The 12,522-nt window shown below is 38.4% G+C and overlaps 1 protein-coding gene and 1 long non-coding RNA gene across 8 annotated transcripts; both read left to right on the forward strand.

Annotated features, from left to right (window-relative positions):
- The first annotated feature begins 1,376 nt into the window (after positions 1–1,376).
- On the forward strand, positions 1,377–7,141 carry LOC144534558 (uncharacterized). Of its 5 annotated transcripts, none has more exons than XM_078276550.1 (6): positions 1,377–1,505; positions 2,393–2,535; positions 3,528–3,583; positions 4,235–4,594; positions 5,193–5,360; positions 5,604–7,141. In XM_078276550.1, the coding sequence occupies exons 2-5, from the start codon at positions 2,468–2,470 to the stop codon at positions 5,261–5,263; spliced, it is 555 nt and encodes a 184-aa protein (XP_078132676.1). In that variant the 5' UTR covers positions 1,377–1,505; positions 2,393–2,467; the 3' UTR covers positions 5,264–5,360; positions 5,604–7,141. The 5 variants fall into 5 exon arrangements, with proteins under 5 accessions (XP_078132676.1, XP_078132677.1, XP_078132675.1 ...); XM_078276551.1 differs by having other exon boundaries at positions 5,607–7,141; XM_078276549.1 differs by lacking the exon at positions 5,193–5,360 and having other exon boundaries at positions 5,607–7,141.
- Positions 7,142–9,242: 2,101 nt separating this feature from the next.
- LOC144534560 (uncharacterized) lies at positions 9,243–12,489 on the forward strand. Of its 3 annotated transcripts, XR_013503575.1 has the most exons (4): positions 9,243–9,342; positions 10,454–10,654; positions 11,500–11,829; positions 11,987–12,489. It is a non-coding gene; the product is annotated as an uncharacterized LOC144534560 (long non-coding RNA). The 3 variants fall into 3 exon arrangements; XR_013503574.1 differs by having other exon boundaries at positions 9,243–10,654; XR_013503576.1 differs by lacking the exon at positions 10,454–10,654.
- Positions 12,490–12,522: the final 33 nt, after the last annotated feature.

Consider the following 12,522-nt stretch of genomic DNA (forward strand, 5'->3'; position numbering starts at 1 on the left):
CGCTCAAAGGTTGTTATAGTCGTGCAACAGAAAACTCAGATTGGACAGATAGTCTAGCTAGCTGTCTGGATTTACCCTGCAGAGATCTGAGGAGCAGTTAACCATAGTCCTCAGAAATCAACGGGGTTTAAAATAGTTACAGCGTAATGGACACCCGGACAGAGAGAGTGAAATCTGGCGGAATTTCCTGCGGCAACGGATCAATCCCGGATGTCTTATGTCGTGGATATGGACTAGCCTATTATTAACACTGTTAATAACAATCACAAGTAAGGGTACTCATGGAGAAAAAGTCAGAAGTGCCGGTACTCAGTACTGGGGAGTACCCTACTGGCTCATTTGAGGCCCTGATGTGCCCTAAATAGTGTGGGCCTATAGTCCAAATATGTTTATAGCCTATTTCTATTATATTTTTATAATGTGAAATAACTAGTTTAACATGAGGGTTAAAGAATAAACGCTTCCATCATTATAATGTCACATTTACAATGATCTATTAACATTGATTAACAATTAGGCACGTGCCATTTTATTCAAATTCAGAGATGGGAACTAACAAAGTGCAAATACTTTGTTACTGTACTCAAGTAGATTTTTCAGATATTTTTACATTACTTTACTATTCATTTCTTTTTACTTTTACTCCTTACATTTTTAACACGAATATCGGTACTTTCTACTCCTTCTACTACAATTTTACAAAATTGGCTCGTTACTTTAGTTTCAAATAATTTCAGTGGAGTTATTGTTATTATTTTTCGCGTCATCAATACCGATTCTCACAGAATCACAATTGAATTCATATCTTGCTACTCAGACAGAATCATATTAACCTGGAGTCCCAGTCTCTGTCACAATAATCATATATGTGAGGTGTTAGGCCTATTGGCAGACATCCATTTAAAATGTAGGCAATGGCATATAAAGAGCCTTTTATTCATGTTCACTGAAGTTTCTCAGCTTGCACTCCAGTAACATTTGTGTGGTCCAGGTAGCTTTGCATAAAAAAAGGTGGTCCTTTGCAAGGCTACTTTTACATCTATACTTTAAGTAAATTTCCAAGTCTGTACTTTGTTACTTTTACTTGAGTAAATAAGTTAAATCAGTACTTCTACTTTTACCAGAGTATTTTTTAACACAAGTATCTGTACTTCTACTCCTACTTCTCTCTGTTCAAATTGGAGAGATGCAACAGTGCAACAGTGGAGACAGAAACGAGAAGACAGTAAATAATTGATTTCAAGATGTAAAGAATAAGATGAAGATACAGAAAGTGATCAACAATCAGCAGGTTCAGAGATAATTAACATGAACACAACCTGACAAGAAAGAAACACGGTTACACCCCCCCCCAGTTTGTTATTGTTATTGTCACGAGGTGCTGATAAAGCCACTATTGGGTTGTACTGTATATCTTCGTGTGTTGTACAGAAACAGATCGTCCGCTGAACTCAATACTACTTCAAGAGACCTAAAACAGCTCGCTGCTCTTCTTCAAACACTAAGTAAGTAACTAAAACGTACTGTATGATTCACAGTTTGTGTTTTTATTGTTTTTATTTATCAACTGTGGGACGTATTTGCTGCTATTTAGACCGACGAACATATTAACTCGCAGATTAGAAAATCGATTCGAACAAATCGGCCCAAATATTTACACAATGTTTTTTTTTTTTTTTTTTTTTTTAATTTAAAAATTTAAAATATTTATTTAAATATAATAATAATATTAGTTTGGATGATCAGGACATTAGAACTGCGTAGTTTCCTCAGAGAAAACCAGGAAGTGCGCTGAGTTTTTGTAAAGTGATTACGGATTTGTTTTAACGTATTTATTTATTTGGCCTGTGAAGTACTTTGTGACTCTATCTGTGATAAGTGCTATATAAACAAACTGGACTTACTTACTTACTTACTTACTTACTTACTTACTTACCTTTAGTCAAATTGTCTTCAAAGCTTCCAATAACGAAACTGGCTCGAGACAAGCCTTTCTACATTAGTCACAATCACCTGACTTCCTATAAATACCTATTGTTATTGTTGTTGTTTTTTCAATGCAATAAATGTTGCGTAGGCTAATAAAGAAAAGTTAAGAGAAACATCAGAATCAGCTTATCAAGTATAATTAGTAAACTTTTAACCCCTAAACCAGGCCTGTAGCCAGCCTAGTGGAAGGGGGGGGGGGTTTGTTCTTTGTTTGAACTAATCTTTATCAGTTTCTTCCTCTTCTGACCTGAATACCATCAACATTACACTAACCCTGTGTGCACAGATAACGAGAACCATTGATATGCATGTGGTATCTTTGGTTTTTATGGAAAGTTGACCAGAGCGTCTTTAGAAAAATAAAAGAAATACAACTATTTAAATAACTGTGTTTCCTTTCCAGCTCAGTATCTGATTGTGATGCAGCCAGAAAGTAGCTCAGCAGGAAATCTGCGTCCTCACTTTCTCGTCCTCATTCATGCACTTGGGGAGGAGTTCGTGGTTGTGGGGTACAGCTGACAAACACCTACCAACACATATGAACAGGTAGGACGGCATTCTCAAACTTATAACTAAGACCCCTTCACTTTTTCACATTTTGTGATGTTGCAGCCCTATGCTGAAATCATTTCAATTCAGTTCTCTCATCAAAGCCACACCTGATGCCATTGCAAATGAATAAAAAATTAAAAAAGAGGTATAAATATTCTTTATATACAGCATCCCACTCTCCCACCCTACACTCTCTATTTTGTTTTACTTTTTTCTTTTTTTCTGGTTTTGTTCTATTTTTTTGGGGTGTTTTGTAGTTATTATTTATTAGCTATTGATTTCATTGTACATGTATGTTAAAATGTGCAATGGACTCTGGAAGAGCGTGAAAGAACATTGCAATAAAGTATTGAAAAAATATATGTAGTAAGGCTATGTTCTCACTTGCCGTCTTTTTTGACAAGAAAAAGTTGACTAGGGTGCTTTTGTTGTGAAAAAACTGGCTGCGTTTTATTCCAAAAAGCAGCCGAGAGCTTTTTTTGTTGCTATAACAACAGCTACTGTTACAGTAACCTAGCTAGAGGGCTATGTGGAGCGGTACTTACTTCAGTTAAAACAAAGCGGTGGAGCGAGCTAGAGAAAGAACAGAGAGAGAGAGAGCAATGCCGCTAACGTTACATAAAACAAAGCGAGTTCCCTGTACAGGGAGCACCTGGTCATACTGTATAAATCGCTGTGCTCCAACTTCATTTTTTCTCGTTGTTATTAAAACGACAGGTCTGGCTACTCCACTTGTCATTGGTCGGATGTCAAAAAAGCACTTAACGTAGGGCATTTTTTTAAGAAAAGTTGACATTTTTTCGAAAAGACGCTGCAAAAAAGAAGTCGGCGGTGGCGTTTAAAAAAGCCCTCAGGACTTTTTTTAAAACACGGTTTACTCCATAAGATTATAATGTAAAACAGATGCTGGCAGCTTAAAAAAAGACGCCAAGTGTGAACTTTGAGCTCATGTATTTGTGACTGCTCACCTCTGTCTCCGCTCACAGGGAGAAAATGATCTGCAGCATCCTGCTGCTCATCAGCCTGACCTCCTGTATCTATGGTTAGTTTACATCTTCACTTTATTACCCACAAACACACCTTCACCCTCACTAACAGACTTTATGACTTCCATTTTAGAATGTCAGTGACAGGAGCCTACATTTATTGTTAATATGGTTTATATAGGTTTTTTACACTTTTGCATCTTTAAAGCACTTTACAGCTCTGAGAGCATCACTAAACTGTGCACAGAAACATGTATAGATGGAGTTGGGAAAATTGAGTCCCAACTTCCTCTTTATCGGCAAGTTGAACCACTGCTCACTTTTGCGGCAGAAACATTACTACAGCTTAGAAAGTTTTATTCAATTCTCTAAATTTTGGATGTCTTGCAGGGGGAAAAAACAACCTTGTTGTATTTGTAGTTCACATTGTTTTTAGCATCAAGGGTTGGTGTCTATCACTTGTGTGTAATAAGCAGGATAATAAAAACAAAGAATATTATAAAGATAAAAGACTAAATAAACTTTCAGCTTTATCATGCATTACCTTTTTATACTATAGTGTCTGTGAGGTCTTAGTTTTTACAGCTTTGTTCTGAATTAGAGCACAGTTATTGTTATAATGAATCACAAAACTGTGCACAGAAACGCATATAGATGGAGTTTAAAGTTTGTCTGCTCCTTACTTTCCCTCTCCGTCTCCTCAACAGGAACATTTGTAGTGAATGTGACACAGACCTCCTATGAAGCAGAGGAGAACCACAACATCACACTGGAGTGGACGTTCACAGCCAAAACTGACAGTTCCCTCAACTCTTTTATAATCTTCTGTGAACTGTTTACTGATCTCAAAGTCTCCGTCCTGTTTCTAGTACATGAAGGTGTTGAGGTCCCAGAGTCTCAGGATGAACAGTTTGCAGGACGAGTCCAGTGGGACAAAGACGTCCTCAGAGGAGGACGACTCAGACTCCACGTGTCCAGACTCAGGACTGAGGACTCGGGCCGTTACGTGTGTCAAATTATCACAAATTATGTTGCCACCTTCTTTAAATGCCGTCTCAATGTCACTGGTAAGTTGTTTCAGTAGAGCTTTCTTAACAGGTTCAATTGAGCAGCTTTTTAGGCTACATTTACATTGCTACGTTTTGGTTTAAAAACCAATATCTTTTGCTACGTTTACACCTCCCATTCACACTGCTGTGGCGTTTCAGAGCCTCTAGTATCGCATTGCCAGACCTTCCTCCACAGCTCTGCGGAGGAGGGTCTGGCTAGTCAACACAGCATTCCGGGATGGGAGAGAAACATGCTCTGGTTCATTGCCATTTCTTAAAACCCAATCACAATCGTCTTGGGCGGTGCTAAGCGCTGAGCTGAGCCAAGGTGCCGCTTCAAAATAGCCTCGGGAAGGAACTTGTTTTGGTGGAACATGTGTACATTCAAAGGTTGTTTTAGTCGTGCAACAGAAAACTCAGATTGGACAGATAGTCTAGCTAGCTGTCTGGATTTACCCTGCAGAGATCTGAGGAGCAGTTAACCATAGTCCTCATGAATCCACCGGAGTTTAGAATTACAACACAAAGAAAGTGGAAAGTAGAAGTGGAAGTGCAACATTGTGGATATATGCTACGGAGCCTGAAGAATTTAAAAACACTTCTGACCCCGTTCTAGTTTGGAATCTCCGGGGTTGTGTTGCAGTCTCAACAGCCACATATGGAGACCTTTGGCAACACCGACACTGACGCCAACATTTCGCCACCTGATTGGGTCTTATTGGTCATGACGTCTCGTTCTCTGAGACTAAACTACTAACGTTACCATGGCAACCACCTGCAACGGGTAGAGTATACATGCTGATGATGAGATGTGCGGTTTGGGCGTGTTAGAAAAACACTTGTGTGCACAGAGATCACTTCTGGCTCAAAACTAAAAAAAAAATTAAAAAAACGTAAGCGATGTATATGTAGCCTCAGATTAATAAGGAAAGTATTGGGGACTTCCACAATCCTTCCATTTCCTTCTTTTAAATTGAAATGTTTTTTTTTCACATGAATGAAACATATTTGTTTGGTCTCTTTACAGCAGCGAGGGATTGGCCCAAACCTGATCTGTCTCCAACAGCAAATCAACTACAGCCAGAGAGTTGGGAAAGGATCAATATCTGGAGTGGACTGATACTGACAGCAGGATTAACTAGTCTGTTGCTCGCTTTTTACTTGTTATTTCTTCACTCTCCGCTTAAAAAGCTAATTTCCTTCATTTACTCTCTGCCTTGCAAACAAGAGTCCAGTCCAGTTTGATAGTGTCACATTTTATACCATTTAGACACAGAAAAAACTAGTTTCTCATTGGCTGGCAGTTTAAAAAAAAAACCTGTGTATCAGGACATATAAAACATAACAGCAGGTAACCATAGCAACAATTGTGATGCTTCACACACGTGACATCAGCAAAATTACCACAACCAATTACAGCTTAGTGCGTCCAAAAAGATCCACACTACTGTGTATTTACACCAAAGTATGTTGAACGATGGTATCGATGGTATATATGTTGAATATGTAGTGCAGGGTATGCAATATCGTACGCAACCTCATAGTACTCAACGGATAGACAAACATAATATGGAAGAAACAATGTTCTTTATGATTGGACATCTTATCACTTATTAGACAGATCTGAAGACTGCACTACTTTATTGAAATACCTGCCTTGTATAGTGCGTATATTTATTTACTCATATCCTGTATATATTTACTTATATCCTGTATATATTTACTTATATCCTGTATATATTTACTTATATCCTGTCTATCATGTAGCTGACTCCAGCAGGTTCAGGTTGACTGAAGATCCTTTAGATCTGCCTGTTCTGATGTGTTATGAATAGGGTTGGGCATCGTTTGAATTTTAACGATTCTGATTCCAATTTCGATTCTTCCTTTCGATTCCGGTTCTTATCGATTCTTGATTCCGATTCTTTGAGGGGTGGAGTTGAAACGGGTCACATGCTTATTTTCACAAATAAAGGAAAGTTTTATTTTGAGTCAATGGTGGTTTGCAGTTTTACCGCTTTTTCAACGTAAAATAAAGTCCCACTAGAGCGCTGCTTACTGTGCTCCAAGGCTGCAACACAACAAGCGCCTGGCCGCTTCGGAAACCAAAACTTGCGCATATTAAATTGGGAAGTGATGATCGGATTTGAAACCAAACCCTCTAAATGATTCCAATAAAGAAACGATTCTACTGGAATCGTAATTTTTGAAAGGATTCCAAGTAGGAATCGGTTCTTGATGCCCAACCCTAGCTATGAACACTGACAAGAGACAAACAGAGCGGCACACAGGAAGTGATGCTTTTCTTTGAAAAGCATCCTCTCTTCATGACAACTTTCTGACATTCTTGCTCAGAATGTATATACAGCTTTAACTTGAACACATAGACCTTTAACCTTTTCTTTAGTAATGTGCATTTAAACTGAAATGTAGTCATACTGTTTTATTTTTGTCTATTACAATTGGCTGTTACAGCTGGCTGATATTTCTCACTCTGTCACCAAGATGTTCACCTTGAGGAATATCTGGAAATTGTTCTAACTAAATAAAATGAATTTAACTGTTCTTTGCTGACTGTGATATCTGAAGATGTAGCAGCTCTAACTGAACTTTGAACAAATTTAAAAACAAACCTTTTATTTTACTTTAGAAAGACTCCCATTCACCGAGAGATTCAACTTACAATAAGACAACGTTCAGAGGACTAGTGTATGAAAAATAAAGCTGCACACAAACAGCTGAAGGTGTCAAAAGGAAACAAAATCCAAATATTAACAAAAAAATAGGATTTTGGACAAACACTTATCATCTGCAATCCATCTTTAAAACACAATGACACAATACATTCACATACTGTAGTTAATAATAAATAGCAAGGTGTTTTTACATTATAGAAAACAATAGTCACGTTTTATGTTTAAAAACTGAGTTAGATAATGCTTCAGAGAGTGAAAAGTGTTTCGCAGAAGAATAAAATAATTGTTTGGTTTTAGAAACAATTTAAAATGAAAATTCAAATATATACTTTAATAAAAGCTTAAAATGGGGAGTTAAAGTGATCTGGGGTTGAGTCCTGCAGGTTACACCCCATTAAAACAGAGCTTTATGATTGAAAGTTGTAACTTTCCATATTGAAAGTGTTTGTCTCCTCCTGCAGGCTGAAGGTCAGTCTGCACTTTGAACTGCATGAGACACAACTGGGACATCTGCAGGACAACACATGAAGAGATATGATGGTCCAACTGAAGTTTCAACTAGTGCTGTCAAACCATTACAATATTTAATCGCGATTAATCGCATTAATGTCATAGTTAACTCACAATTAATCGCACATTTGTATCTATTATAAATGTCCCTAGATTTCTTTTTGTCCAATTATTTTTTCTCATTTTAATGCTCTTATCAACATGGAAAAGTGGATCGGCTTGCTTTGTGCTTTTGTCGCCTGGCTTTGACGAGGGCGCGGAGAAATGGCATCAGCTGTGTGCTTGGCCATCAAGTGGTATTTCAGACTGGACGTGCTGCGATGATAGCTCAGTTCACAACGACAAAACGCACACATCACTTTGGTCTTGTCAATGGAACCATTTGGCAACTTTTGGAAAGTAAACTTTCCATTCAGAATCTTACTGGCATCCATTTCGGCGTCTCGCGCTCGCCATCCACTCCAAACGTAACGTTAGCCTACTACTCTTTGGCCGACTCGCAAGCCCAAACAAGTGTGTGCGGCGTGCCTGTTGTTTTGTTTCCGGTCTAGCTAGATCCGGTGTGGTATTGTAGTTTTTCTAACGTTACTAGTTGTTGCAACAGCATGTGAAAAAAAACTACAAAGTTTGCTATGCCAAAAAGATCGTTAATCTCGCCGAAAGAATTTGACGCCGTTAAAATGGGTTTGCGGCTCGGACCAGTGGTCACTACCACTAGGGGCGCTAAAGACACTGGTCTGTCTTGTGGTCCTTGTCATCTGCCTGTTGTCTTGACCGGTTACTGAGTGGTCTTTGGAGTAGTTATTGTACATTTAATACACCTTCTCCCCTTTCTCATTGTGTTGGCAACACTGTGCTGAATAAATGCAAAAATAATTTTAAAAAAATCATTATCTTTTGTCTGTCAAATATTATTGATCATTACTATTAATAGAAATCATAACAACAATGATTAAATTATTATTATTAGTCGTAGTTGTATGAGTAGTACTATCGACTATGCCGGTCCGTGTCTGCCTGACTGGTTTAAACTTTATCAATGTGTTGCATTTTAAAAGAACGATCATCGAGTGATCCGGTGCTGGATCAATCAAGATGATTCGACTGTTACTTTTGTTACTGTACGGTAGGCAGTGTTGGGGAGTAACGGAATACATGTTACGTATTCAGAATACAAATTATGAGTAACTGTATTCCGTTACAGTTACAATTTAAATAGTTGGTATTTAGAATACAGTTACATTGTTGAAATCAATGGATTACATGACGGTACTTCTCTGTTTCACTAGTTTATTCACTCTCGCAACTCCATGCATTTCCCAGAAGCCCCAATATGAAAACGAAAAAATGAGCTATTTGCGTGATCACTGATAGAGGTAAAGATGGAGCCGGAACCGGCACAACAGAGCCAGGGCAGGAATGCGTTTCTGTCTTGGAAATTCAAACAGCATTTCAGAACGAAAGATAACTGTGCTCTGCAGTGCAACCTCTGCTTGCCAGCAACCAACCTCCTTTCAGCGTCCAAATTCCTCCACCTCCAACCTGAAGAAGCATCTTAAAGTAAGTTATTTTTAGCCAAGGGTAGTCGTCTGCTGTAGTTTTACTGGTCACCTTGCTATTTTATAGTTGACGTGCGACTTTACATTCTCCTATGTGCTGATTTATTAACCCCAGAGCCGTTGAAAGACTAGCCCCGTTTGACATGTTAGCTAACGTTAGCTAAAATTAGCTCATGGTCGTTTAGACTGCGGTTAGATTTTTGTAGTATGCAGTTCGGGACTACAAATACAACAATCTATCTGCTTGTTTAGGTACACATTCAGCCAGTTGGAACAGAAGAACACACCAGAATAGGCCTGTTTAGTAAGCTGTATGTGATGGCCGCATTCCTACACTTATAACATGCAATTCAATGTGGAAGTAATCCAAGTATTCAGAATACGTTACTCAGATTGAGTAACGTAACGGAGTACGTTACAAATTACATTTTTGGGCATGTATTCTGTACTCTGTAACGGTATACGTTTTGAAAGTATCCTTCCCAACACTGACGGTAGGCTACTTAAGTTGAATTTTTAATTAAACTTTTACATTTTTGTATTTCATTTGATGTTGCTTTGTCACTCAACTCTACATTTTTTCCTCCACTACATTTATTTGACATTAGTTTCTAGATTAAGACTTGATACAAAGGGTAATGTGACAAGCTTTTAAAATGCAACACATTGGTAAAGTTTAAACCAGTCAGGAAGACACGGACCTGCATAGTCGATAATTTAATCATTGTTATTATGATTTCTATTAATAATAGTGATCAATAACAGTGGATAGACAAACGATTATGGCTTCTCACATTAGGCGATTCTGCTAACACAGTGAGAAACGTGAAAAGTTGTATTAAAAATAAATGCAAACACTCCACAGATCACTCAACTGGTCCAAACAACAGAACAGATCACAGAGGAGGTGGTCAGGACCAGTCATTTTAGTGCCCTTTGTGCCAGTAAGAAGCTGGTCATGACCAGCTTCTTATGCAGTTCCAACATAAAGGCCTTAGCATATGTGAACTGTCACATAAGGTGAAATGTTTGCAATATCACAGATCTGAATAATATAGGCATAACATAGTAATGGTTTGTGCAATTCTGTGATCATATTTCTTCCTGCTGAGATTTTAAAATTGGCTTGAAATACAACACTTGGAACATTGGGACACAGTTCTCCCCGGGGAAATGGAAAAGTTTTTGACACGCCTAGATTTGCGCATTCACTCACTGGCTGCCTGTTGCTGAGAAGAATTCAGACCCACAGGCCAGATAACTCTATCCTCTTGTCTCCTGGTTGGGTCCTTACATGACTGAAGACGTTCAAGGTAATGTATGAATGTGTGGCTGTTGTGATATGAATCCTGCATGTATAGATTTTAACACACTTAAATTATTGAAGACGGATCATCCTAAAACCTTATCTACATAAAAAGCATGCTCTGAGACATTAAACATCTGCAACATTGAGTAAAGTGTAGTTTTGAATACACAAGGTTGTTAGTGTTTACTGTTAATATTCCACAATTTGCATTTTAATATAATTTAATTCAGTTTACTTTATTTGCAGTTACACTTAGGCAATGTTTATATTCCAGATTAATTGATGTAACAGGATTATCTGGGCTGCAGGTTCACAATTTATTTTCTGCAGTGATGGGCTGAATTCACACAACAAACAGCTCCTAACTGGCTCAGTGAGGAGAAACTGCTTAATACTGCTGACACAGCACTGGGAAAATCGAGTCCTAAATTCCTCTTTATCAGCAAGTTGAACCACTGCTCACTTTAGTGGCAGAAACGCATTACTGCAGCTTGGAAAGTTTTATTTAATTCTCTAATTCTTGGATGTCTTATGGAGGAACAACCTTTGCTGTAGTTGTAGTTCACATTGTTTTTAGCAAGAGGATTGGTGTCCATCAGTTAAGTGTAATAAGCAGGATTATAAAAAAAACAAAACAAAGAATATTGTAATATGAAGATAAAACACTAATACTGTCAGCCTTTTTTATGGGTATCATGCATTAACTTTTCATACAGTAGTGTCTTTAAGCTTTCTTTTTTTTACAGCTTTGTTATAAGTAAGAGCACAGAAACATGTTTCAGTGGGGTTTATATGTTAAAGTTGTCCGTTTAGTGTGCTCCTTACTTTCCCTCTCCGTCTCCTCAACAGGAACATTTGTAGTGAATGTGACACAGACCTCCTATGAGGCACAGGAGAACCACGACATCACACTGGAGTGGACGTTCACAGCCAAAACTGACAGTTCCCTCAACTCCCTTTTTATCTTCTGTGAGCTGATAACTAACCTCAAAGTCTCCGTCCTGTTTCGTCTACATGAAGGTGTCGAGGCCCCAGAGTCTCAGGATGAACAGTTTGCAGGACGAGTCCAGTGGGACTCAGACTCCACGTGTCCAGGCTGAGGCGGGGGGGCTCAGGACTGTACCTGTGTCAAGTGACCACAAATTATCAACTTCCGGGAATGCCTCCTTACAGTCACTGGTAAATTATTTAGTAGGACTTTAACAAATTAAATTCAGCAGCTTTTTAGATAAACTTGAAGTATTGTGGACTTCCACAATCCTTACAGTTCCTTTTTTTTATGGTAAAATGTCTTTTCTTCACATGAATGAAACAGATTTGTTTGGTCTCTTCACAGCAGCGAGGGATCGGCCCAGACCTGAGATGCCAAACGCAACAAGTCGGGAAAGAGACCTTTCTTCTATAGCAAGTAGAACACTGGCAGAGAGTCTGGGAAGGATCTGCCTTTACTGTGGACTGGCACTGACAGCAGCTTGTTTCTGTTTGTTCAGTCTTTGTCTGCCGAGAGAACAAGCTTTCTACTCGGATTTCGGAGGTGGATTTCAAAATGGTTACAGTTCAGCAGGTGGATCAGTGGAAAACGGTCTGATCAACAACTTCAAAGACACAAACTGTTAGAATTACAAAGTGCACATTTCTGCAGGGTACACATCACCTGTTTGCTCTTTTTATTTCGTCAGGCTCACCCTCTCCTTTGGGGTTTACTCGGTTGCCTTGATTCATACATGTTTTAAAATTCAATGTCAATACATGATCAGGAAAAGTAAAGGAATCAAAATGTGTACTCTCAGCATCTATACAGGATGAGAATAAACTGTTGCTGTGTTTTATATTACTAGAGGTGAGGCCAAAGGTAGTCTATATCCTCGACCT

Source organism: Sander vitreus, chromosome 19 (genome assembly GCF_031162955.1).
Source record: "Sander vitreus isolate 19-12246 chromosome 19, sanVit1, whole genome shotgun sequence".
NCBI classification, from domain to species: Eukaryota; Metazoa; Chordata; class Actinopteri; order Perciformes; family Percidae; genus Sander; species Sander vitreus.